The 24318-nt window shown below is 39.3% G+C and overlaps 1 protein-coding gene across 4 annotated transcripts in view; it reads right to left on the reverse strand.

Moving 5' to 3' along the window:
• ARHGEF10 (Rho guanine nucleotide exchange factor 10) overlaps window positions 1-24318 on the reverse strand; it is a 118523-nt gene that overhangs the window by 48541 nt on the left and 45664 nt on the right. For all 4 annotated transcript variants that reach the window (XM_080387731.1, XM_080387729.1, XM_080387730.1 and 1 more), the window contains 7 exons: window positions 22062-22139; window positions 21642-21821; window positions 19914-20030; window positions 17748-17840; window positions 16156-16326; window positions 14226-14371; window positions 11062-11237 (listed from right to left, as the gene is read on the reverse strand). In XM_080387731.1, the coding sequence (XP_080243857.1) occupies window positions 11062-11237; window positions 14226-14371; window positions 16156-16326; window positions 17748-17840; window positions 19914-20030; window positions 21642-21821; window positions 22062-22139 (961 nt within the window). The remainder of the gene's footprint in view (window positions 1-11061; window positions 11238-14225; window positions 14372-16155; window positions 16327-17747; window positions 17841-19913; window positions 20031-21641; window positions 21822-22061; window positions 22140-24318) is intronic.

Consider the following 24318-nt stretch of genomic DNA (forward strand, 5'->3'; position numbering starts at 1 on the left):
TCTATTCCTGCGTAAGCACATGTAATGGCTCAGGTGGTCCCTTCCCACACTAAACTCTTGCTCATTCCCAGTTAGGAGGATTTTTTTTCAAGTAATAGTATTGCATAAATCCCAATAGTATGCAAATATAATAAAAGCCTCATTTGGTATGCTCTCAATATTGCAACTATTCTTGCAAACATTTCTGTATCCTGTATCACATTAAAGCCAAAGACTTGTTAATAGATACATTCCTGGGTATCTCTTTTAACTGCAAGGTAAGTAAACTTGACAAGATCTGCCTTGAGTACGCTTATAGTAACGACCTCTTCCCCACATGGTTCAAAACCACAGTATATCAATAGAAATTACTTTGACAAAAGCTGTATCGACATGAAGTGAGAACCGATGCATCATGGAAACTCAAGGTCCTTAGAAAGATTACTTTGCTTCTGAGAGACACGGAGCCCTGAAGTCAAATTAGGTGTTACAAAAAATGGAAGCTCACAAACACCCACACGTGAAAACCTCAACCAAAACTGAGAAAAGCTATTTTCCTGACAATAGTTCCAGTATTACTGAGGGGTAACACAGAATTAATGGTATGCTTGAAGAACATGCCGGATTTGAAGAATACTCTCTGAAAGGCTAGTAGGTCCTAAATTTGATTTGCCATTTTCAATCTGGTCTTCAAAGCTGAGCGCATTTGTATTGCTTCCTCCCACGGAGCCATCTGTGTGCATCCAGGCAGCATACTGAAACATCAAGTGTTATGAAGTAAAGAGATCTGGAAAAGATTCAATCCTCATCCTGAGCATAAAAATCACCTGGGATGGGGGGAGAAGTTACATGTGTGGGAGGCAACTTTAAAAGCTACTGTGTCTGAGGAAGGCATAATAAACTGGTACTTGTGTAGAATTAAGCACTCAGTACAAATGATAAAAAATAGGCCCCTTCCACAATATTTAAGTCTACATTTAAACTCAAGAATCTTGTACAGTGTTCTGGAAAGGAAAGCATCAAGATACCAGATGAATTCTCGATCAGTTCATAAAAAACTGGACAGATTTCACGAGATTGTGAACACGTTTAGGTTGAACTATGATCATGTAGCAGTAATATATTTAAAACTGCTTAAGTGCAATCAGAAGCAGTCAGAACTGCTTTTTGTTTTAAATGTGACTTTGATGTCCTGGGAATGTTTCACTGATTTTTTTTTTTATCTAGTAATAATAAGCAGACAGCATCCCACTGCTCAGTTTAAGATGCCCACCTTTAGGAAGGACAAAACTGGAGACTGTTTTGAGAGACAACATTATAGCTGAAGTAAAATAGTTTTCTGCAAGGAAAACTAGAAACCATTAATAAGGCCCAAGATTCAATTACTGCAGCTGAGGAATTCTTTCCCTACATTTGGTACTGGAACCTGCTCCTACCGATAACACTGGTGTGGAAAACACACAGGACAAATGCCTTACAGCTTTCTCTGGGCAAGAGAATTTGTCAAATGGTGGAAAAGCTTTCTCCCTGAGGATGTCTAGTGGAACTAATTTTCTTAGCACAAGTATCAAAGGAGACCTTTATGTGGCATTTTCATATACAACTGATCTATTTCAGCAATCGATAAACAGATCTGGCAAAAGCATTACGAATATTGGGAATTGCAAGAACATCACCATTCATTTAGCAGTTGATACTGATGTCTATTTTAAGGTATTATTCCCTTTCCCTTTACAAAAACCTCTGCACCAGAACACCTAGCTCTCACTGGAAAGCCAGTGATGAGGTTCCTTTGCTGCACCAAGCCCTTCCCTTGCCAGAACTTGACAAATCCAAGCACCAGCCACACACAAGGGAGGCACGTCCATACGTCTGATCCCTTCTGCCTGGAAACTCTGTATGAGTATTAAAGCCAGTGACAAAGCAGATGAGATTTTATTTTTAAATGCTGAACTACAAGCTTCCTGCATGTTGTGTTAAGTAAGCAAAGTCCCTGACAGTTTCCCCAGCACCACACCCCTCCTATCTAGGTCTTTCCACTTGCTTACTAATGCTGCTTCTGTTTCCAATGTCACTTCAGAGAAGCATGTAGGTGGGTTATGTTTATTTGTTTCTCCTTTAGGAGAGCATTTGAATAGGCAATTGGAATTTCAGTAGAATAAATTAAAAGAAAAAAGTAATCTTGTGAATCCAAAATCCTGGTTTAAGACCTAAATAAGCTCACAGGCCAATTTAAAGTTTGTAAGAGAAAAGCAGGCTTTCTGCCTTATCCCCATTTGTTCTTTCATGCCTGTCCTGGTTGCAGCTTTTAGTTATTAGTATAGTGCTGTATTTTGGCTATGATGTGAGAACAATGTTGATAGTACACTGATCTCCACAGCTGCATGCTCCTGAAAAATCTGAGCCACCATGGCTGAACTGTAGCTCACCTGAGATAACACTGTACTCTCAGGTCCAAACTGCACAAATGTTTAGAGAGTGGTACTAGCCTCCAGGTTTGGAAATTGAAGAAAATGGGAAGTCAGGAATAATCTCAGAAAACAAACTTAGTTGGCAGCCGCCAATGATAAGTTGAGCTGCTACTCACACATAGCTTTACAGCACAACCCTAAATTAAGTTTGGTAACCTAGTACACAAAGAAACAGCACAAACACACACGTAATATTACGTGATAGGCAATAAACCCTGAGATTACTAGAACAGAAACTGTTAAATTTGCACATGGGGTAAGCAAGCCTAATCACTGATACAGCCAGGACCTATCATCATCATTAACCAATATGAAGAGCATTATCATAAATTTGAAATTACATTATTCAGTCTAATCATACTTTAATCACGTAAGCACCTAAAGGTAATCTCTATGAGCTTAATTATTGAATCTAATAATCTGAGCCTCTAAAACTCTTTAATGTATTTATTCTCACTGCCACACAAGACAGGGTAGTTCTTCAAGTCCTAATCACAGACAAAGAATCAAATACACATGCCACCCAGTACACATAGAGCAGAGGTGAGAAACAAACCTCCCAAGTCTCAACTCTTGACAAAGTATTTTTAACACGCTTCACATCCCTGTCAGCTGTTAATACCTTGCTCTCAACTGGTAATTACATGAATGTGGAGGCCTGTCTCACTGTATGCTCGTTGTATCAGATCTGAACACCAAAGAAACAGGTTGCACAAAAACTACAGTCCAACCACAAAACTGCTTATACACACACAGCTTGAGCAATGTGAAGATAAAATCAACAGCTTGCAACTGCAAATACTGAGTAAGGTATTAAATTCATAGTGTTATACCATTTGTGAGTAAAATTATGCAATAACACCAAGGAAATGCAAAGCCTCTTGAGATGGTGAGAAGTAGTTCATACATCAAGAGCATGGCTTCAGGATTATATTAAACTCCAGTTAATCCTGACTGCACAGGGAATTTCAGAGATAAAGCCCCATAAATATTTTTTTTCCTGCTGACAGAAGCAGCTGTGCTGTGTCAGAGACGAGGAAGGAAGTGAAAGAACTAGGGAACAACAGGAGGGAGAAACACTGGAGCCCCGATGTGCTGACAAGTATGGACCCCACAGCCTGGCTCCTCAGCAACATGCTAGCTGGGACAACAGCTGGTGCCTTCCTGGACTACGTACTGATATGTATCACAGGAACTCCAGTTCTTGGCTCTGTTCCCATGAGGAAGGAAAGTCCTGGAAGCAAAGAGGCTTTAGAGCGAAAGAAAAGAGGTACCATGGCCCTTTCCTCTCACAGGTCCTGAAGGGGAAGGCTGCGGGTAGCACAGACCTGGAAGCCTCTGCCCTCCCAAATTGGGAGGGGAGCTGCACAGGACCTCCAGTGTACACCTGCATTGGCATGGAAGAGCATGACAGGAACTGGATGCAACAGGCAGTGAAAGTATTCATGTGAAGGCATTTAGATGATGAAAGTACTGCAGGGATCTCAAGACAGGTCTACAGGTGATTGTAAACTGGCCAAGCTGCCAGAGGTTTACACTGGAGTTCCCACCAAACCACCTGTAACAACTCAAGTGGAAATCATACTGTGAGGAGCTTACCTCACTCTTTCATATTCACTTGCTTATAGCTAGGTTTCTACATATTTTACTACTCTGTGTAAAAACATGGACAAGACCCCTAAAAACAGTGTATAGGAGGTGAACGTCAAGCCCTATAACCACTATGATGGATATGAAAGGCAAGCAGATGAAACTTATCCAAAGTGGGTGAGACAAACATGTTAACACCTAATTTATTCTGCACCTAGTCCACCAGCTAGAAACATATATCTGCTTAAAAAATGAACTATTTCACGTCACCTGGTTTGCTCAGCTGAACAGGCTATTTGGAGTTAGACTGATTTAAAATCTCTGGTCTTTTGTTCACATATATCAATGACAGTTTACATTTATAAACGTATTACTGTACAGTATCATTTCAATAGTTTTAAAATAAAGTTTTACATTATTACTCTATTTCAGAGATGAAAGTTAGTTAAACTAGCAATTCATCTCACATCATCCTTTTTAAAACCTTATCATCAATGCTAGAGTTGATATGCCACTTAATGTTTAGTCTTCCTTACTCTGGACATTTTAGTACAATTGTCCAGCCTTGCAGTGATGATAAAGCTAATTTTTATTTTCCGTTCTCCAATTCTGTATTTCTTGTTAGACAAACCAGTAAAAAAAACCAGCATTAATGGTAATGGCTATCACAGCAGCACTATCTTTGTTTTCAAGAACTGTTCTTCCACTGGGCAAGACATTGACAGAAACACAGGTGCACACTGTAGCCCACCAAACACCCCTGCCTGTTTCCCTGGCAACACTTGGAGACCTACATAAAATGACTGCATCAAGCAGAAGGAAACTCGGAAGAAAGGAATCATGCCTGCACTTCAGTGTTATGTCACTACATTTGACAGTAAACAAAACCCACAGAGATCAAAGCCACACATGACTGGAAATGGAGTACAAACATATCCCTGGAAGTCGGACCAGGAAAGATGAGAAGCCATGGCGTAGCAGTGCTGAGGTTTGATCTCAGTTATAAACTGTAAACCTGTGAAACAAAAAATAACACTAAAATGCAACCATAGACATAAATGTGCTAACCTGGTTTTTCTTTTTACTGTTATCTCCTACACTCATCACTGCATGATACATATAGTACAGATGGGTCTTGCTCATTTTCTCTTTCAGCCTTTAGCCATATGGCTCAAATTAAACGGTTCTTTGCTTAAGTAATAGGCTATGCTGCGTATGGCTCCTAATCAACATGACCTGCAGCAGAACACTGCTAACAGGCACTGGTTTCCCAACCAGAAATGACAGGATACTTAGCCCACCCACCTTGCTTCTACAGAGTCTCTCTAGTCTGGTCTTCTTCAATAAAACTGCTGTGAAAAACTTTTAGAGCTCATCCTTTTCATTCTTGGGAACCAGGGAACAGGCAACTAGGGGTGGTCACTGTCGCAGCAGCACCAAGCAGGCATTCATCTTGGCACATAACCACATTTCACAACCCATCAGCAGTTTGCATAAAGTGCTGCAAACTCTTAACACCACATTCCAGGAACCTGAAAAGCTGAAACTCTGGCCAGTGCATTTGACCTTTGCTCCTATATTCCCACTTAAGAGCAGTGAAATACATGTATTTTCAGTGATTTTATGTACAGATGGGTGACTTGCAAGTGAAGGTCCACTTCCAGATTCTTCTAGAGGGGAATACGGTACGTTTTTATAAGAAGTGACAAATTTGCTTTTGACTATATTTTTTTATATTTTTGGAAGACATATTTAAAATATGTCATATTGATATGACATACTAAGAAACAGGTTGTATTAATTGCTCTTTCACCCATCCTCTTTTATCAGAAAAGTACAGGTAACATTTAACTTTCTTAGTGCTCTCTTTCCATAAATTCAATTCAACTTCTCACCCATTTTGATCGAAAAATTATCATTTACTAGGGTATAGCTATGTAGTAAACTTCCTCAAAAGCCAACAACAACAAAAGAATCCCTAATAAACCAAAACCCAAGGAAACAGCCAACAGATAAATCCCTTCAATTACTAAAGATCATTCAGGACAAAGCAGCATATAATAGCAAAAAAGATAACATCACAATAAATGCATTAATTGCTTCAGATGCTTACAGCATCTAAAGTAACACATAAAGACAGAAAAATTAGCAAAAAAGTTAGCAATAACCTAGTATTTGAATAGGCACTGATTACTCTTTCAATTCCTCTATGATATAACTTGATTATCAAAGATAGCAATTTACCTGTGGGCAGGTTTAAGTGATCTGTGGCCTCCCTTTAGACTCCCTCCAGACACATTAGGTGTCTGAGGTACTTTGAGTGCTTAGGGCTCCTGCCCAGAGCACAGTGTATTTTATAGTTGCAGAAACCAAGGTACAGAAGTAGCAAGACTCCCACAAACATACAAGCAAACCTGTGACAGAGCAAATACTAAAATTCAGGAACCTTAAACTTGATGTTCATTTCCCTAGGTCCACAATAAGCAGGTTACCTATAGACATCTTGGAATAAAACAAAACAGAATAAAGAAAAACAAAACCAAACCAGTATCCCAGCTGTGAATGCTGAATCCATTGTTTTCAGTAGTTCACAGACAGAGGAGGTGAAATCAATGCATGTATCAACACAACTGTGTGGAAGAACAGAATTCACTAGTTAGCATTACTTAAGGAAGAAGTATAATTAAGGAAAGTGTCTCATTTTGAGCTTTTCAACCATTTATAGGCTAGGGTCATCCCTATATTACATAATACTTTTGACGAGTTCTTTTTGGGCCTTGAAAACAAGGTTCTTGCTTCATAGAATCTTAGAATCATGGAATGCTTTGGGTTGAAAGGGACCTTTAAAGGTCATCTAGTCCAACCCCCCTGCAATGAGCAGGGACATCTTCCACTAGATGAGGTTGCTCAGAGTCCCATCCAACCTGGCCTTGAAAGTTTCCAGGGATGGGGCACCTACCACCTCTCTGGGCAACCTGTGCCAGTGCTTTAACACTCTCATCATAAAAAATGTCTTCTTTACATCTAGTCTGCATCTACCTCTTTTAGTTTAAAACCATTAACCCGTGTTCTATTGCAACAGGGCCCACTAAAAGGCCTATCCACTTAGCAGCCTCACCTACCATTATAGTAGTTTTCTTATCTCACCATAGAATCAAGTCACATGCTCCTGTAACCACTTAAAACACGTTTCAAATACCTCTTACTGAACTCCATTACACAACACAACTCTTTCAGCACAAGTAAATCAAACCCAAGAACATACAACTTCCTACTCATGCTGAAAATATTCCTCTTTTGCTATATTAATTCAATTTTTTAGTACTATGAATGTGTCTGTCCTTCTGCACATGGACTAACTGGGAGGGAGAGGACAACAGCAGTAGCCTACCAGAAACAGTACATGGATTTAATGGGGAAAAAATTCATCTTCCATCTTTCTGCAAATGGTTCTACAGAAGAAAATTCACACATCAGGCTTCTGTCACAAAGAGTTAAGCTAACTACTTCCACAGGAACTGTCCAGTTGGCATGCCAGAGACTCATACTCACAGACATTCAAGCAAGATTAACTCCGATACATGAAATAGGACTTTGCCTAATTTGCTCAGAGGAATGCGACCCAATAAACGTGCTTTTTTTTTCTGAAGACTGAGAATGAAATGTTTTCTGCTTTAAATATCATTACAGGAAGCAAACACAAGTTATAATTGCATTCCATCAGGATACAATATTAGAACCATACAAATAAAGGATTCTGTCAAACAGCTGAGGCTTCAATCCTTCTCCATAAATAAAAGAACCTATAGTCTACTTCTGTTATATCCCTATAGCACCAAGAGTAAAACAAAAGCACAGCAAGGACTGGAACAGCATAGCAGAATACACCCTAGGAAAATTTTCCTGCCTTCCCCCATGTACCCTCAGGCCACACAGTTTCTCCTGCCAAAAGACAAAGGGCTTAAAAAAAAACAGCCATGAACTTAACAACCCCTAAAAGTGTTCTCTAGAATTCAGAGACAAAAGACTGGTATGCAAAGCAGAACTGGGTACAAAACTGCAAACTGATGATTTTGCCAAGTGAAAACCAAGTTCACACAGCCCTTGCTTTCCACTGTAGAACAGTACTAAAGCATGCCCTTGGTTTATGCATATTCATAAAACCTTTCAACCTTTCAGCAGTTGCATATTACAACATGTACAATATGAATTCAAATTCATCTATTAATTTCTCTGTAACACCCAAAGTTTGCATCCTTTAACAATACTATCCTTTCTTGCAGCATCGTAGAAAGCACCAATTGCATTTAGCCAATAATAGTTTAAATTATACAGTAAGATACACTTATGACAGTTGCCTCCTCATAAAAAGGATTTTGGCTGAGAAAAAAGTGCCATGATAAGAGAAATGCAGCTAATAATCAGTAATCCTCACAATAACAAACCAAAATCCATTAAGAGTCCTTGTTAATCACAGCAGTAATGTGAGAATGCCAGCTTTATACAGGGGTCAAGTACTTAACTTGATGAGTTACAGATAGAAAACAACTTTTCTCAGTCTTCTAGAAACAGAAGAGATGACCCCCCTACTTCTTAATGCTTTTACACAGAATCATCATCATTCTGTATCTCTCCAGCTCCCACAAACTGGAAATGAAAGCTGAAAATAAGGTCTGAGACATGGTTCTATGTCATGGAAACAGGATTTTGCCTGCAGCATCACAAATTGTTCTTGATGTTATTAAAACCACACACTATGAGGCCACTGGGATTTCACCACAGCACTTGGTATACTTTGAAAACAGAAGGAAACATGATATAACTTTATGACAACCGTTAAGTCAAGCAGTTTCAGGCAAAGAATGACAATATTTTGTTGGTAGTGTTTTGCAGTTTGTGGTTAATACCCAACAATCTCATGATTGTTGATCCCAAAAAACATGATACTACCATGAAAAAAATTGTGTCATCATCAACTATGAAATGCAGCGTGTTGGTGGGTGCAAATAAACAAGCAACAGTGAACCATTACACAAAATCTTACCAGTCCTTTCCCGCTGCAGGCAGGCTGAACTTTCTGAGCTTCTGCACCTTTAGAGGCCAAGATGACTGGAACTAAGGGGGCAACTCTACAGAATAACTAACACAATTAGGTGTGTATTCAAACTCGTCTACGCAGGCCAATTTGGACAAGTCTGCACTCAAAGTAAAACTAGCACAGACACAGCAGTACATGCAAATAGCAAGGCTACACTCTTGCTCTTTCATGATGGGTTATATTCAGTTTAGCTCGATCATTTGGCAGAAACATTTGATTAAAGCCGAGGGAAGATTTATTCATTTGTATAACCAGAATCCTTCATAACCATTTTATTTCTTAGCTTTTGATCCCTTTTACTAGGGCAAGACTGAATTAATGCAACGATCAGAGCTTACCAAGAGGACAGTTGTTCAGCTCATCTTTTACCTACTGAGTACCATTTAACCTGAAAGTTGAGACTACAAATGATGTACAAAGTAATTTCATTTTTTTGACATATTGTCACCAAACATCATGAAGCTAGGCAACCTCAAAGCCAAGAGGTTCAAGTAAGTTCTACAGGACTGTTCTGGTAAAAGTTTTTCTTTCTCCCCTCATGCTCCACTTCCCCATCTGATCTTGCTGACAGGCAAGGATTTGGTCTAATCGTCTGTGAAGCTACTGCACAAACTTGCAGTAGGAATATTCAACAAGCTGTTCCTCCCAAACTCAGCTATAAGAAGGACCCCTCCATTCTAAGTAATATTCTCCTTTATATACATTCGGAGTCATGCATACAGCAGCTGGTAAACGACAATATAAAAGCCTTAACCTCATTGTCTAAGTAGCCCATTAACGGTTAAAAGGAGTTACAAGATGACATCATTCTTGAAATTGAGACATAACTACCTGTAAAAATTTTCTGTGGCTGTTTACAAAGAGAGGAGCAAAACCACCTGACAATAACCATCCTGGAGAACATGGGGGGCATTAAATGCTGCAGCTGCACCTCAGATAATTCTGAAGTGTAATATTTATGCCTCCTTACAGCACAAATGTGGGAAAATTCAGGAAGCCAAGGGTGCAATATTAAATAAATACAATGTGAAATAATGCCAAGAGCTAGCACTGAAATCCATGCAAATTAGTCCACTAACAAGGATCACAATCTAGATATATTAAATGTACTAAAAAAATGCAGTATTTAGGCAAAACACAAGATATAAAAATAACTCATTATATGTGAAAGGCTAGCTATCAAGTCAACTCTTGGAATTCATACATCTCTTGAGGGTAGTTCGCAGGCTTGTAGGAGGGATTAACAGGCACAGAAGGAACTTGCAAACTTCAGAGCTTGAGGTTGAGTTTGGAGAGAGGCTAGGATTAAATTACCTATTGGCATATTGTTTCAAAAACGCTCATTAAAATTAAAATTGACTTTTTTTCTGAAGCACTTATTACTGCGTTTGACAGGTGGGATACTATGGGCTTGAGAGAAGTAACTTCTACCCTGCAGTAAAACCACTTGTGTTGAGACTATTCCACAGCAACAGGGTAGCTGGTCATTTTTATTGAGAGAAACTTCCTTAATTATGGGATAAAGAACATATGCATGACCAGCTACGACGGGACAACTGGCACACCACACCAAAACAACCTTTTTACAGGTTGTATTGTATGAATATATATATGAATTCATATATATATGAATGCCCACACACATTCATACTTTAAAACACTTTTTGCATTCCTGTATAGAACGCTGAACTCGGACAAGTACAAATAACTCATGTTGCAAGGCAGGAGACTGGCTATCACTTTACAGATTCTCTGCTTCCAAGGAAAGAGGTTGTATTACTGTCCATGTTACAGAAGTCTTCATTCACAGAATTCTTTCCTTTGTTTTCAGTAGCCCATTGAAATTCAAATATGGATTTTAACGGGGAAAAAAAAAAACCCAACCAAAAAACCCTGTACAAGTCAATAACTCCCGTCACTTACTTGGCTTAGAGTTAATGATGACATTTTCAGCAGAGTGCTGGGGTGGAAACCTGCAGTTCTCTCCTTGGCCCTCACTGCTGCCATACTCTATGACTTCCACTTGTCCCAGCGGTACGCTCCACTTCAGTAAATACCTCTGGCCAGTTGTCACAGCGCCACTGCTTTCATAGGAAGAGCTGGAAGATGCACAAATTATTGCTTTGACAAACAACTGTGTTTCAAGTCCCATTTATTATTTTAGCTTCTAAAATTTGCTGTTTATCTGTCTGAACACCATGCACAACTTAAAACAAATACATGCATCAGGCTGACTGTGACTGATCTCTCCTGGAGTGCAAAGAGCAGCTATGCAGGTGCGGATAATCTCATTTACAAACAGCATAGGACCGCCAGCACAACAGTCCCTACATTTCTATAACAAAACATAAATGACCATCTTATAAGATCAACCTGCATTTTGATACACAAGCGCTTAGGATGACACTTTGGCTCCATATTTTCCTAATCCTTTTGAAACAGTGCTCAAAAGTAGTAACTACTATGTTGAGAGAAGTATGGATGATGGGACCTTTGAATGACTACCAGCAGCAGCGAGGGCAATGTAACCGCGCAAGGGCTGACAAGCTAACATTTCTGCTGAGCCCCACAGCACAGGATATTCTTCACAGCAGACCTTAGCAACTGCTGTGGCTTCTGAGCTTAATCTCAAGTGAGCTACTGCTGAAGCAAGTGTGTATCACAAGAGGCATATCAGAGGAAAGAGCACACTGAGGAAGCTCACTTGGAATAGCAATGGCATTAATACTCATTTTCCTTTGTTTCTTTCATTCCCTTATTCACAATTAAGCACATATAACAAACATTTATCGTTAAGGACAAAAGAGATGTTAAAGTGGACAAAAAAGGTTTACTTCACAGAAAGCACGACTGAAATAACAAAGTTAAATGCTTGGGAGAAATCAGCAAAATGCAGTTATTGAGAACAGTACCTAAATGCTGATGTTTAGCTAGTCAGCTACTGTTCCCAACACAGTCATACTTTTGTTTCAATGAAGAGGCAAGTATGAACAAAAACCACAAGTGCCACAGCTTAAGTAAATATTTATAAACTCTTGATCTAGTTCAGAAGAAAGAAAACAAGACTGGGCAGGACACAGCACTCATTAGGGATAGCATCCACCCCCTCCAACTACTGCTACTTAAAAGTTAGGTCTCCGGTTCAAGCTGGTTATCTAGACTACGTGTCAAGAAGGACCTTCTTAGGGGCATGTACTCTGTAGAAACGCATGTCTTTTGCCAGCTATAGAAAATGGTTCTGGAACAAATGGTCCCCAGGCTCCTGGGACATCTGACTGTTTCTGTAAATGTTGGACAAAAGGTGGTTAAGTGTGCTGACACATACTTAGCTACATCTACATGTAAAACTTCTGAAAAAGTCTACATTTCCAGGGTAAATCTGCAGGCATGCACTGTGAAAACCCCTGCTATAACAGAAGCCTAGCTTAGGTAAGATGCCTAACTTCATATAGCTAAACCAAAGAGAAATAAAGCTTATCCTGCATAAGCCAAACAGGCAAGTGGTACATTCCATAGCAGATGCTTATTTTGCACAAAAACTTCTGGAATGGATACAGGTATGATGTGTTAACTCTGGCAGATTATTTCCTTCAGGCTCTAACTATATTTCGCATGACACAGGTAGTTTCTTCTGCAGTAAAAAAAAAAAAAAAAATAAATTCTAAGAGCAGTCCATTAAATCATGGAGGAATCCTAAATCCACACATACAGGTTGCAGGTGGACCCACAGGCATCCAAACACCCCAAGGGCATCCAAACACCCTAAGGAAGTCACAAACCTTTTATTTGCTAGTGAATAAAGCTGAAAGTGCATTCACCTATTCTAAAAACTCACTATCATATAAATAAGCAGGTTGGAAAGCAAACCTTAACTGCTAGAGAAAACCAAAATTAAACTTTTTCAGAGCTAGCAAATGCCCATGACACATGCATGCCCAATTACCATCCCAAAGGAGGTTGCTCAGAACCAGTTAATGCCCACAAGAACAACAGTGCTGTGATAACAGGAGCTGTTGACTTAATAAGGAACCCAGAGACTTGGCATATCATGAATTTTTCACATGGAAAATGAACATGGACTGCACATTGCCACTTCAAGGACAAATACAGAAAATCCAAGATGATGGTATGGAAGAAGATAAAACATGAATGGTTAAAAGTAATTTTCTTGCAAACAACCATAAGAAAATATCCAGGTGTTACTAAGGAACTGAAGAATTTGTAAAGGAAAAGAGTAACAGGACAGTTGACATAAGCTTGTTCATTTTCTGAAGTGCAGTTATTACATGGCACTTCTCACTCACTAGCATGAGACCAAGCATTCATATTATTACAAAAATACGTACCGCATTCGTACTTCAGTAATAAACTGAGATATCAACTCATATTATGCTTAAGAAAAGATGTTCTTGGAAGATTTTAGTGTTCCATGTTTTCTTTGTCAGAATGTGCCATCACATAAAACAATTTATGATACAAGCAACATTTGAATGTGGGTGTAACTTTGGCATACACAGAGATATAGTAACAGTAATAATTACAGCCATAATTTACAGAAAGCACTATGAAAAGATGTCTTCTTCAAAGCACCTCAGCTTTAATCCTTCAACATTTGGTCTCAGAGATAAAAACCTTTCCCCAGCTGGAAATTTGTTAGTGACTTCCAGGTTTGTTCTGGTTACATGTATTAGCTTTGTGTTTTGTTTTGTTTTTTTTTAATTTGCAAATGGTGTCAATTTACATATTTGTATGTGTGTAACAGTATGAATTTAAGGAAAAGGAGAAAAAAAATCCTACCTTGGCATACCTGTGCTCTGCTAAATGCTAACATACAGCAATAACTAGACACTACAGATAATTTCTATCTGTAAACTCCAACTGATAAAATTTACTTACGTGCTTACTCTAGAACTTCCAAACATCAGCAGGCAATACAGAGGACTGTAACAAAGCTAGCTATCCATTTATTATGACTATCTTAGAAATCATTAGCCATAGTAAAAAGAATTAAAAAAATATTTCAGAAAGTATCATTTCTTCCAGCTGAAGCTTGAATGGTTATTTTAAAAATATGAATGAATTCTTACCGAATATTTACTGTTGCACACATCAGCACATCATTTAACATGAAAAGTCGTCGTTCTTTGGTTTTGATAATTTCTCCTTTGTCATTGTAAACTGTCTCAACCATATCATCAGTCCGTATGAGGTACCTGTTACCGCTGCTGAGCAGCTGGATTTAAGAACAACAAAGCACTGTATATTATACATGGCACATCTAACATCCAGTGCAAAAAAACAGAAGAAAATAGAACAGGTTATCACTTGCCATCCTAGTACAAGTGTTAGCAGGTGGATCTCCCAAGTGAATTAAGCCTCTTTACTAATTTGCTTTTCACATAGAGAAACTAATTTCTGCTGCCACCAACACAGCCTGCAGGGGTTTTTGGTCTTCATATGGAATGTAATTGGTCTGGGAATCTTCCACACTGATAAAGGTCCCCTAGTGGAAAAAAAAAAAGATAGCTTCCACAATTTCTGTGTTTCCCCCTTCCTTCATCCTTTCTTTCACAGCCCATTTAAGTGCTACACCTGTTTCCAGCTGTCACAGAGGGAGGAGGAAGGGTGCTTGTGCCTGCTCTGTCCACCTGGGCTCACAGAGCTAGCTAAGGAGTGCAGCTGGCAGGTTGCCACAGGCTGTGGAAAAGACGGTAAGTGCAAGAGATGCATGGCACGTAAATTGCTCCTGCCGTTTGCCTTCAAGGGTTGAGGATCAGCACCGCGTGCAAGCATGAACCAATCCTTCACAGGTCAAGCACACCTTCATAGCAACCAAGAGAACAAAATGGTCCATAACTTACTCATTTCCTATCCACCCACCTCCTTCACCCTGCCTGGCATTGTTCCAAAACTGTATATGCAAATATTAACCCACAAGGCACACAGGGCCCTATGTGATTTGGAATGACTATCCACACATACATCAATTCATCCTCTCAGTGCATAACATACAAGATTTCACAGTTTATATGGACTGACAAGAGGAAACCTGGACCACCTCTTAAAAAACACATTCTGTGTCTTGAACTCCTTCAATTATTTGTAGATGATTAGTAGCTGCTTCAAGAAGTAGGATTATGAGAACTAGAAAAGTAAAATATCTGAATCCATCTTCTAATGCACTTAGAATGGAAATGTTGTTGCAGTATAACAATAAATTCAGTATCCTATTTCTGATAAATAGCATAAAACAGTGTGTTCTGTTTGACTACTATGCTTTTATGCATCACAAAACCCACCATTCCCTGCACCTTCAGCATGTCCCCATCACTCCATCCCAGAATGAGTCCAGAGTATAATCATCTGTAACTTCACGAAAGCAAGAACTGAAGCATTTATGCCTTATCTCATGGGAAAGGAGGAACCGTTTTATGATGCAAGACAAGCATCCATATATCCACAGTACAGGCAGCGACTAACAAACTCAAATGAAGATTGTTCCTTCCTTCCTACTGAACATCTTCTACAGTTCTTTAAAGACATTTCTATTGTATGATCCAAATGAAATATACTGGGATGCATACGCACAAATAAAATATACTGGGATGTTCCTTAAAACAAGGAAGATGTTGGACACATTGAATAGCACATCTTGAAATGCTCCATAGTTGGAAGCACTGCAATATAAGGATGAAGGTAATTACTCAGTTCTAGGATAAATTAAAAGTTTAATTTTCCCATGCAGAAAACATACACAAGAGTTTACTACACAGCATTATTTCCTACACTGCCAGAGAACACCAATACTGCTACATGTTGCCTGATCCAGCACACAGTGGTTTAACCAAAGAGCTTGTTCAGTCCTGGAAGTAGGTCACATCTCACACCTACCACTAAATTGACCCCATGCTGCTGACCTGCACAGAAAAAAACATAGGTTTCTCTTTGGTGTCCATTTTAGAGATTTCTCAAGGCCCAAAAACTAACTCTTCCATCATACATTCCTACTTTTCTAACCTTGTTCAGGTAACGTTCATTCATTGCTTTTGCTATTTGTTTTATTTCACAGCGCTGATCTGCATCCCTTTTCCTTTCATTTAACTTCTCTGCCAGCGTTTCAAGTTCTGTAAGAGCCATCTGTAGAGGTAGTCTGTCAGGATGTCCTTTATTGGTGTTCTTCAACATATCCTGAGGGGAAATGATAAAGCAAAACAAACATTAGATTTCATTTCAAAGTCAAGTTCAAAAGATTACAGGATGTAAAGTTATTATTACATTCTTTACCCAAGTACTACTCAAGAATAAGACCAATGAACACCTAAGGAATACTCAGACAGCACATTGCTTACTTTCCTGAATATCTTAATAGTTCTTAAAAAAAGATACTGAATGAGGTCACATACAGCTTATTTACAGGATTAAAGTACAGAGAAGGAACTTGAAAATAAATGTTTAATTTATTAATATTAACCACAATGTGAAAAACGTTACAGTAGAATACATAGGTGTCCATAAACAATGATCTGAAATTAAACTTTTCTGATTTTTACTGTTGTAATAATATTGTATTATCTTTATCACCATTATTATTCCTCACTAAAAAACTGATAGTGCGCTCACCCTGAAGTAGGAGACATTGCTTACTTCATGGGTCACAACAGCTTCTCAAAGTCTTTCCCTTTTGTAGGCAATACAGTAGGAACAACTTGAATTATATTTTTTTCTCCTTTTCCACAGCACTTAAAAATTAGTCACTATGGCTTCTTGCTGCAATAAACGCTGTATCTTCTGCTACATCAAAAACTTTCGCCACAGCTTCCTACCCACATGCTCCCCCCCCAACTATCTCTGCTCCTTCTCTCACAGTAATTCCCAGACGCACAGCCCAAAGCCTGTCCTTCCCTGTGGCACCTGACACACAGCCAACTCACAGCGCTTACTGGGACAGGCCTGCTATAGTCTGGAAGGAGTTACAAACAGCGTAAGTTGGTCTGGAGCAGGTCTACACTGGGGAACTGTGCTCTTCCTGCAGCTCAAATGCCTGTTGAGATGAGACCCGAGGACTCCCTGCCAAGTCTCCTGTTTCCATGGGAAGGAAAACAAGATGCTGCAGGTCAGAAGGAAGCTGCACCACACTGCAGCAGGCCCTGTGAGCCAAGTAGTCAGGGAGGGAGCACGCTTTTTTTCTACATCCCACATGTATTCTGAACTATCCAAAGCATGAACTACATCCTCTTGTATTTTTCTTAAATGGAAAGTAATGCCACAAAGTTCCTAGTGGTGTTTTGAAGTGCTGTTAGCTAACAAACTGTATGAACAAGTAGCTCTTTTGAACTACAGCTTTACTTACAAGCAAAATCTAAACTAGCAAGTAATCTAGAGTAAATCTAGTTCATTTTTTCCTGTAGTGTATTTACTGCCTGCCCCGCAATCAGAATACAAGATCAGCACATTATGATGCAATGACATTTTTGCTTCTTATTTCCCCATGATCCAATAGCCACTTCCACTGCAGCACACTCCTCCGGCAGAAGACAGCTACCATGCGATCCCACAAGCAAATCACATAAGAATACACCAAAAGCATCCCTTTGGTAAACGTTATTTACCTGCAATAGTAGAATGAACTGTGGAAAGCGCTGGATAGGTTTCATCATTAAACCATACAGTGTAATTCGATCGGGGCTTGACTCTTGGCATTGCTACAAAGCAAGAAAGCCACGCTGTTTAGTACTGTGTGTGTATTTCCATCAGTTAACAGAATGAAAGAGAAAACATTCCTTAAAAATTCTTCTACAGGATTTACATTAATTGTAGTAGTGGCACTTTAAAAATTCTATTTACTATGAAGATTCCACTTAAAAATATTAAATCTTTAAATAAAATCACTTTTACAATGATGGCATGTCACTGAACTGAATCTTCCTTAAACAAACACAGCTGGGATAAAGCCTCACTAGCAAGGGAGCACCTCTATGTATATCGATATGGCACATTCATTCTTTTTACATAAGCAGTGCACTGAAAAGTCTGCTTAACTTCAAGCACAAAAAAGGGAATGTGCTTGTTCAAGGTCTTAAATTTGAAAAATTTAAGTGATATGTTGATTTACATTCTGTAATTTACTATTACTGCTCTGTTTCTTGGGGCTAAGAGACTATAAATCTCTAACTAGCTATGTGTTTTTAAGGGGAAATTTAAGGAAAACATCATAATCTTAGTGCTATGCAAACAAAAAGATATTTTTTTAAAAGAAACTAAGGAAAAGAACATTGCTTTATGTTTGGAAAGAAAAGCATACGAATCTGTTGTTTTGATTATCAGGACTGGCAGATAAAACCAGTCAAATATCACTTGCATGTGCAGAAAAGCCCTGTTTGTATAAGACATTTCAACATTTGGAAATAGTGTGGCCAGATTCACAGCTGCCCCAAAATAAGGAGAGTAAAGGAAATACTCAATACTAAAACCAAAGCAAACCCAAACAATACTAAACTGGTGTTGTGCTTAAGTTGATATTTACTGCTACAACTATCAGCTTCATAACAATTTGTTTCATTATTTATCTCCACTAACTTTTTATGCCCAAACAGCAGTAGTAAAGATTCAGTCTTCATTGCTGGTGGGCAAACAAAAAAAAGGAAAGTACAGAAATGTCTTCAGTTTTCAGAGTTCGGCTGTGAGTCCGCAGCTCTGAGCATCACCAGTGCCAGCACCGACCAACAGTGATGAGAGCTGTACATTACACCTCTGTTGGAACAACAAGGTTTTAACAATGTGAGAGGTATGGATGTTTCCACTGGTATGGAATGTTTCCGTGGTATGAAGTAGACTCACTAGAGTCTGATCTTCACGGTGCCTAAAGCTTCCAGAATATAATCCTGTGCAGTGCTGGCCACACTCCAAAAAATTGGTAGTTAATGTTAAGAGCTAAAGGCAAATTACAAATCACGCCCCCCCCCCCCCCCCCCAACCCCCTCTAGGCAACCTAAGAGCCTCACTGTTCAGTTTCCCTAGGGCATCCAATTTCAGTGTCTGGTGGACCATTGCAACAGGACTGACAGGGCGACAGCTCCGAGAGGCACAACTCGATCCAGGACTCTTGGGAAATGGGACAAGTAGAGCTTCCAGGCTCTTCAGCAGTGTCACAGACTGCTGAAAAGCATTGCAACGAATTTTGTGTACCCTCTGTGAGGTATCATTCCCTAGGGATTCACAGCACTTCTACTGCATGTACCAAGCTCTCCATGCACATCATCAGAAGCATCATATTCATCAGGGTATTATGCATTCTGCACAAAAATTTTCAATTTCAACCCCAAATTAGAAACACGATTTTCAAAACACTAGGAAATTGTTGTGGAATGGAAGTCTAGTTATACTACTTTGCACAATAAAGAAGTCAAAAGTAAAATAAATCCCAAATAAGACAAAGCCTCACATGGTGAATGATTATTTGAAGCTCATCTGATATGAAAGAATCTCAATGTTTTGCCAGGTACAGTCATGCAAACACCAATAATCTGATCTGAACAGCAACAAAACTACTCTGTACTTCAAAATAAATCCTAGATCTAACATTGTGTTACTATTTTGAAAATAGAGTAGTGGAAGATGAATTCGCTGGGGATTTTTTGTGCCAAACCCATAAAACGTAAAACCAAAGTCCATAAAAAGTCACACAATATACAGCAGTCAAATTTGCTCCTAACTTACAATTTATACTAACTTATTTATGTCATATGCCCAGCTGTTCGAGGATTGAACAAACTCACCTTTAAGAAGTCTAAAAAGGCAGGTTTGGTGGCACATGTTTTCTTGAGAATCCCTACTGCTGTACTGAAGTTGTTTACATATTCGCTGTACGCATCCAATACCATCGATTTAGAAAACTGTAAAGATGAAAGGGTAAACCTTAACTATAAATAGAAAAGATATCTGAAAGCATAACTATCTAGACCTCTGACTCTGGAGGACTCTCCTTGCTCGGAGCCAAGGGCTTTGGCTTGGCCTAGTGCTGAATCTACAGAAATACTGGTGATGTCCAAAATAATCTTTCTGTAAAAGACAGGTTGGAAACCTAAAGATGTAACGGCTGTGAATTACAAAATGTAAATTTAGAGAAATAGATTTATCTTGCCCACAACACTAGGGTAAAGCCCTGACAACTATGGGCAATCAAAGGGCATCCACTGAGATTCAAAGCAGGTACTGGGATCCCCTCACCATAGGATCATAGAATCATTTAGGCTGGAACAGATCTTTAAGATCACAGAGTCCAGCTATTAACCCAACACCATCAAGCCCACCACTAAACCATGTCCCTAAGTGCCACATCTATATTTTTTTTAAATACTTCCAGGATGGTGACTCCACCGCTTCCCTGTGCAGCCTGTTCCAATGCTTGGCCCCCTTTTAAGTGAAAAAATTATTCCCAAATATCAAATCTAAACCTCCCCTGGTACAACTTGAGGCCATTTCTTTCATCCTATTGCTTGTTACTTTGGAAAAGAGGCTGACACCCACCTCACTAGAACCTTCTTTCACCTCATTGCTGCCTATCTTCCAGATTTGGTGAACCAGCAAAGTCCAAGGGCATTCATGCCCCATCTTCAGCTGGTAGGGGTTTACCAAGAACACAGATTGTGTGGTCTGCAAACAGCTATGTGAAGGGTAAGATAGTTGCCCTCTTAGTAATTTTATCCCTCTCTTCTGCAGAGCTGGTCTCATTAACACTACATAACTAACTTCAATCAAAACAAGACAGGTTTGCTTTAAACAGCAAATCTTTAGTAACCGTTCCATTTTGACTGAAATGGGGTCAAAGTACTCAGAGACACAGGTCCCAGCGCTCTTACAGCAGGCCTGAAAAGGTGGTAATTTCTAGCAGCTGGGTGGCAACAGAAAAAAGCACTAAAACCAGCGGGTAGGCAGCCTTTTCCATCCACACATTTGTGGTGGGAACTATGCCTTTCTATCAACCAAGGTCACTTCTTGTTTTCTCCAATTTAAAGCAGTGGCTAGTTCAGTCCTTTGCTGGGTGAATTCCACTAAGGGTGGTATAGTGTTTTACAAATACTCTTTGCCTGTGCACTAGGCTCAGTTAAAACCCAGGAATTCAGGACATCACCTACTGTGTTTTCTTCTACTCCCAGCAGACATAACGACTACCTGCCTTTTGAGAGACACTGAGCCTCAGTCTCTCCTTAATTTTGGTGGGTTTGTGAATTTCTATCTTCTCAGAAAAAGGAACTGTTTATTTAGATGTCTGAAAACTTGATCAAAGCCTGAAAATTTTGCCCACAATCCTTTCATATCTGCCAACCAGTCCAAAGATGTGTTGGTGTCAGTTTCCTTACCAAGATGGTACATATGCACTCTGACAGTTGCCACGGGCATTGGAGAATATGGGAATAAAGCGGCCAAGTTAGACAGAAAGATATGGAGATGGAATAACAAGCCTAAAATGGAAACAGATTATCTGTTTAGATGCATTTGCTTACTGAAGCAACAAAGACATCACCAATCATTTCAACAGAGTCCCACTCAGATACACGGCTCGCCAGCGCAATCTGAAACATTGAATGGCACTGAAGAATTTCCTTAATACGATAAAAGACCATTTTAAGTTTTCTTTCGCTCAGTAATTTTGGCTCCATATCTGAAAAGGGCTTCTCATATTGCTGTGGGGGAAAAAAAAAAAGCATAAATAGATTTAAACAAACAAACAAAAAAGCATCTTCTACAAACAGAAAAAGAACAATGTATGTAACAATATATACACACAAAATCTCTAAACATTTGACATGAAGCAGAAATGTAGCTTCTGTAGCAAAATCTATGTCAGTCATACTACAGATTCTTTAAAAATTTGATTATTTTTCAAATTTCAAAATAACAAAATACAAAAGATATTAGGGTACCTCCAGGATTCTTTTGAGAGCATCCACATAATTCTTCTCACTGTCAACTACAGAGCCCAAAATATACCTTCTCACAACCTGTTGAAGAAACAAAGTTTTGTCTAAAGCTCTAATCAGGTTAACACGTTCATCATAGCTGGGAATGCTGATAATAAAATTCTCATGTTAATAAAACACAAGAAACACAAAGCAATTTCAATGTTGGAACTGCAATAAAATAATACCATACCTTTTCAAAAGTAATTTACTATTACTTTTCATGTTTTAAAGATCACAACAGTTATTGTAGCTGTAACAATAATCACTGCTGACTTGCATTTCCAAGCTTTACTTTTGAAACTAACCTTTTCATTTTAGATGTATATATTTAGGCATTAATATGAATAATAATAGGTATAAAAAGATGTTGGCTAGTTTGGTGAATTACTGCAACAAATCAGGTAACCAGTTTTCAAAATCAGCTTTCAAGATTCATTTTCTATATTTTAATATATTTTATAAATTTATTCAGAGCAACCTGAAGGACAAACAAGAAAACTTTAATTGCCTTTTTAGGGTAAGGCCATAAACTGTACCACTAAGAAAGTACCTAACTAAGTCAACATTCTTTTTTGAGCCTTACCATGCCTAAGTGAAAACCCCACCTCATCTATATTTAGACCTATTGAGAGAGTTGTAAGAGCTTCAGGAAATGCTACCGTATTTTCATGTTTACGAACTTCAGGTTATTTATCACACCTCCTTCTCCACCTCTTGCTTCTGTAATTCAGCTGAAATGTACTTTGTGTGCATGTGTAGGTGACATGAGAGAAAGGACTGAGGAATATGTCTGGTTTAAGATTTGAACTTCTTACTGTTACTGATTAGATGTTTTGCTGGTTTTAAGGATTTGTTTTCATCCAAATCCATTTCCTAATCCATCTTATCCCAGGGCTTTCAAAAGTGTGACTGTGAGGGAGATGATAGCATAAGGGCAGGATCAAATCACTTGCCACAGCTACTTGGGAAGGCAAAACTGCTTCTTTTGCTATTTTAAGCTATTCTAAATGACCATGAAACTCACTTTTCAGACTTGCTTCTCTCTGCTCCTGATCCCTAGAGCCTCCTGCCTCCTCTGCCACGGCTGTCTTTAACTCTCCACACTTGTATTTTGCATTATTAAATTAGGTGCAGGTTATCTGAGGATTTTCTTTCAAGTACTGGAATTTCAAAGGAAGACTTCAAAATTATCTGAGGCCTTGCTTAAGGATATACATGGTAGAATTAGTTGTGTCTAATTTGTGTTTAGAGTGGATTTAGCAGTGTCTTATTTGGTACAATATATCAGCTGCTCTGATGTAAAGGACATTAACTCTACTTTTAGTCACAGTTCACTCTTCTGAAAAGAATAAATGTCTGTAGAAAATGTTTTGTTCAGGCTCTAGAATACACAAATATATACTTAATAGTGCCTACAGGTTATTACAATAGATACGCACAACTTACAAGAGGCTCTCGTGCAAGTCTTACATTCATATTGGTTTTCGCTAGTAACAGCAGCGTACAACGATCTCGTTAAGAATTCAGAAGCAAAAGCTATCCTGACTGAGACCCAACCCGGGACATCGCGTTTACCAGGCACCAGCTTTTAAACACAAGCTACCGTGCCACCTGCTGTCTAAAACAAGCACAGTCATGAAGTCAGCTTGATGGTACAGCAGCCCGGCTTCCAAGGGCCTTCTTGGCCCTCACCCCGCCAGCTGGGATGCCCAAGGCTGCTGTGCAGGCTGCTGGCCCCCAGTCTGTGCCGTGGCACAGGGTTACTCCATCCCAGAGCCAGGACTCGTGTTGGCCTCGGTTGAGATATTCAAGATTTTCCGTCAACCTCACCCCACCAAAGCCACGCTGACCAAGCAGCCCCGTCCTCCCACACGTGGCCTGCTGCACCCCTCCAATTTGGTATCACAGCTGGTATCCAGATTGTTAGTAAAGGCATTAAACACCATGGGCCTTGTATCCTCTCCTGAGGGAAGCCACTAACGTGAGCCACCTGCTGGACTTTGCACCATGGACTACCACCTTCTGAGCACGGTGGCCTCGCCTGTTTTCTACCCACTTCTAGTCCACCCATACAAATTATATCTCACCTATATGGCTACAAGGGTACTTTGGGAGGCTGCTGAAAGCCTGGCTAAAGTAATGGTAAATGACATCCTCAGTTCTCCTCTGTCCACAAACCAGTCGTCTCAAAGGGACTCAAGCTGGTCAGGCACAAAAG

Source organism: Falco punctatus, assembly GCF_963210335.1.
Source record: "Falco punctatus genome assembly, chromosome: 5".
Taxonomy (NCBI): domain Eukaryota; kingdom Metazoa; phylum Chordata; class Aves; order Falconiformes; family Falconidae; genus Falco; species Falco punctatus.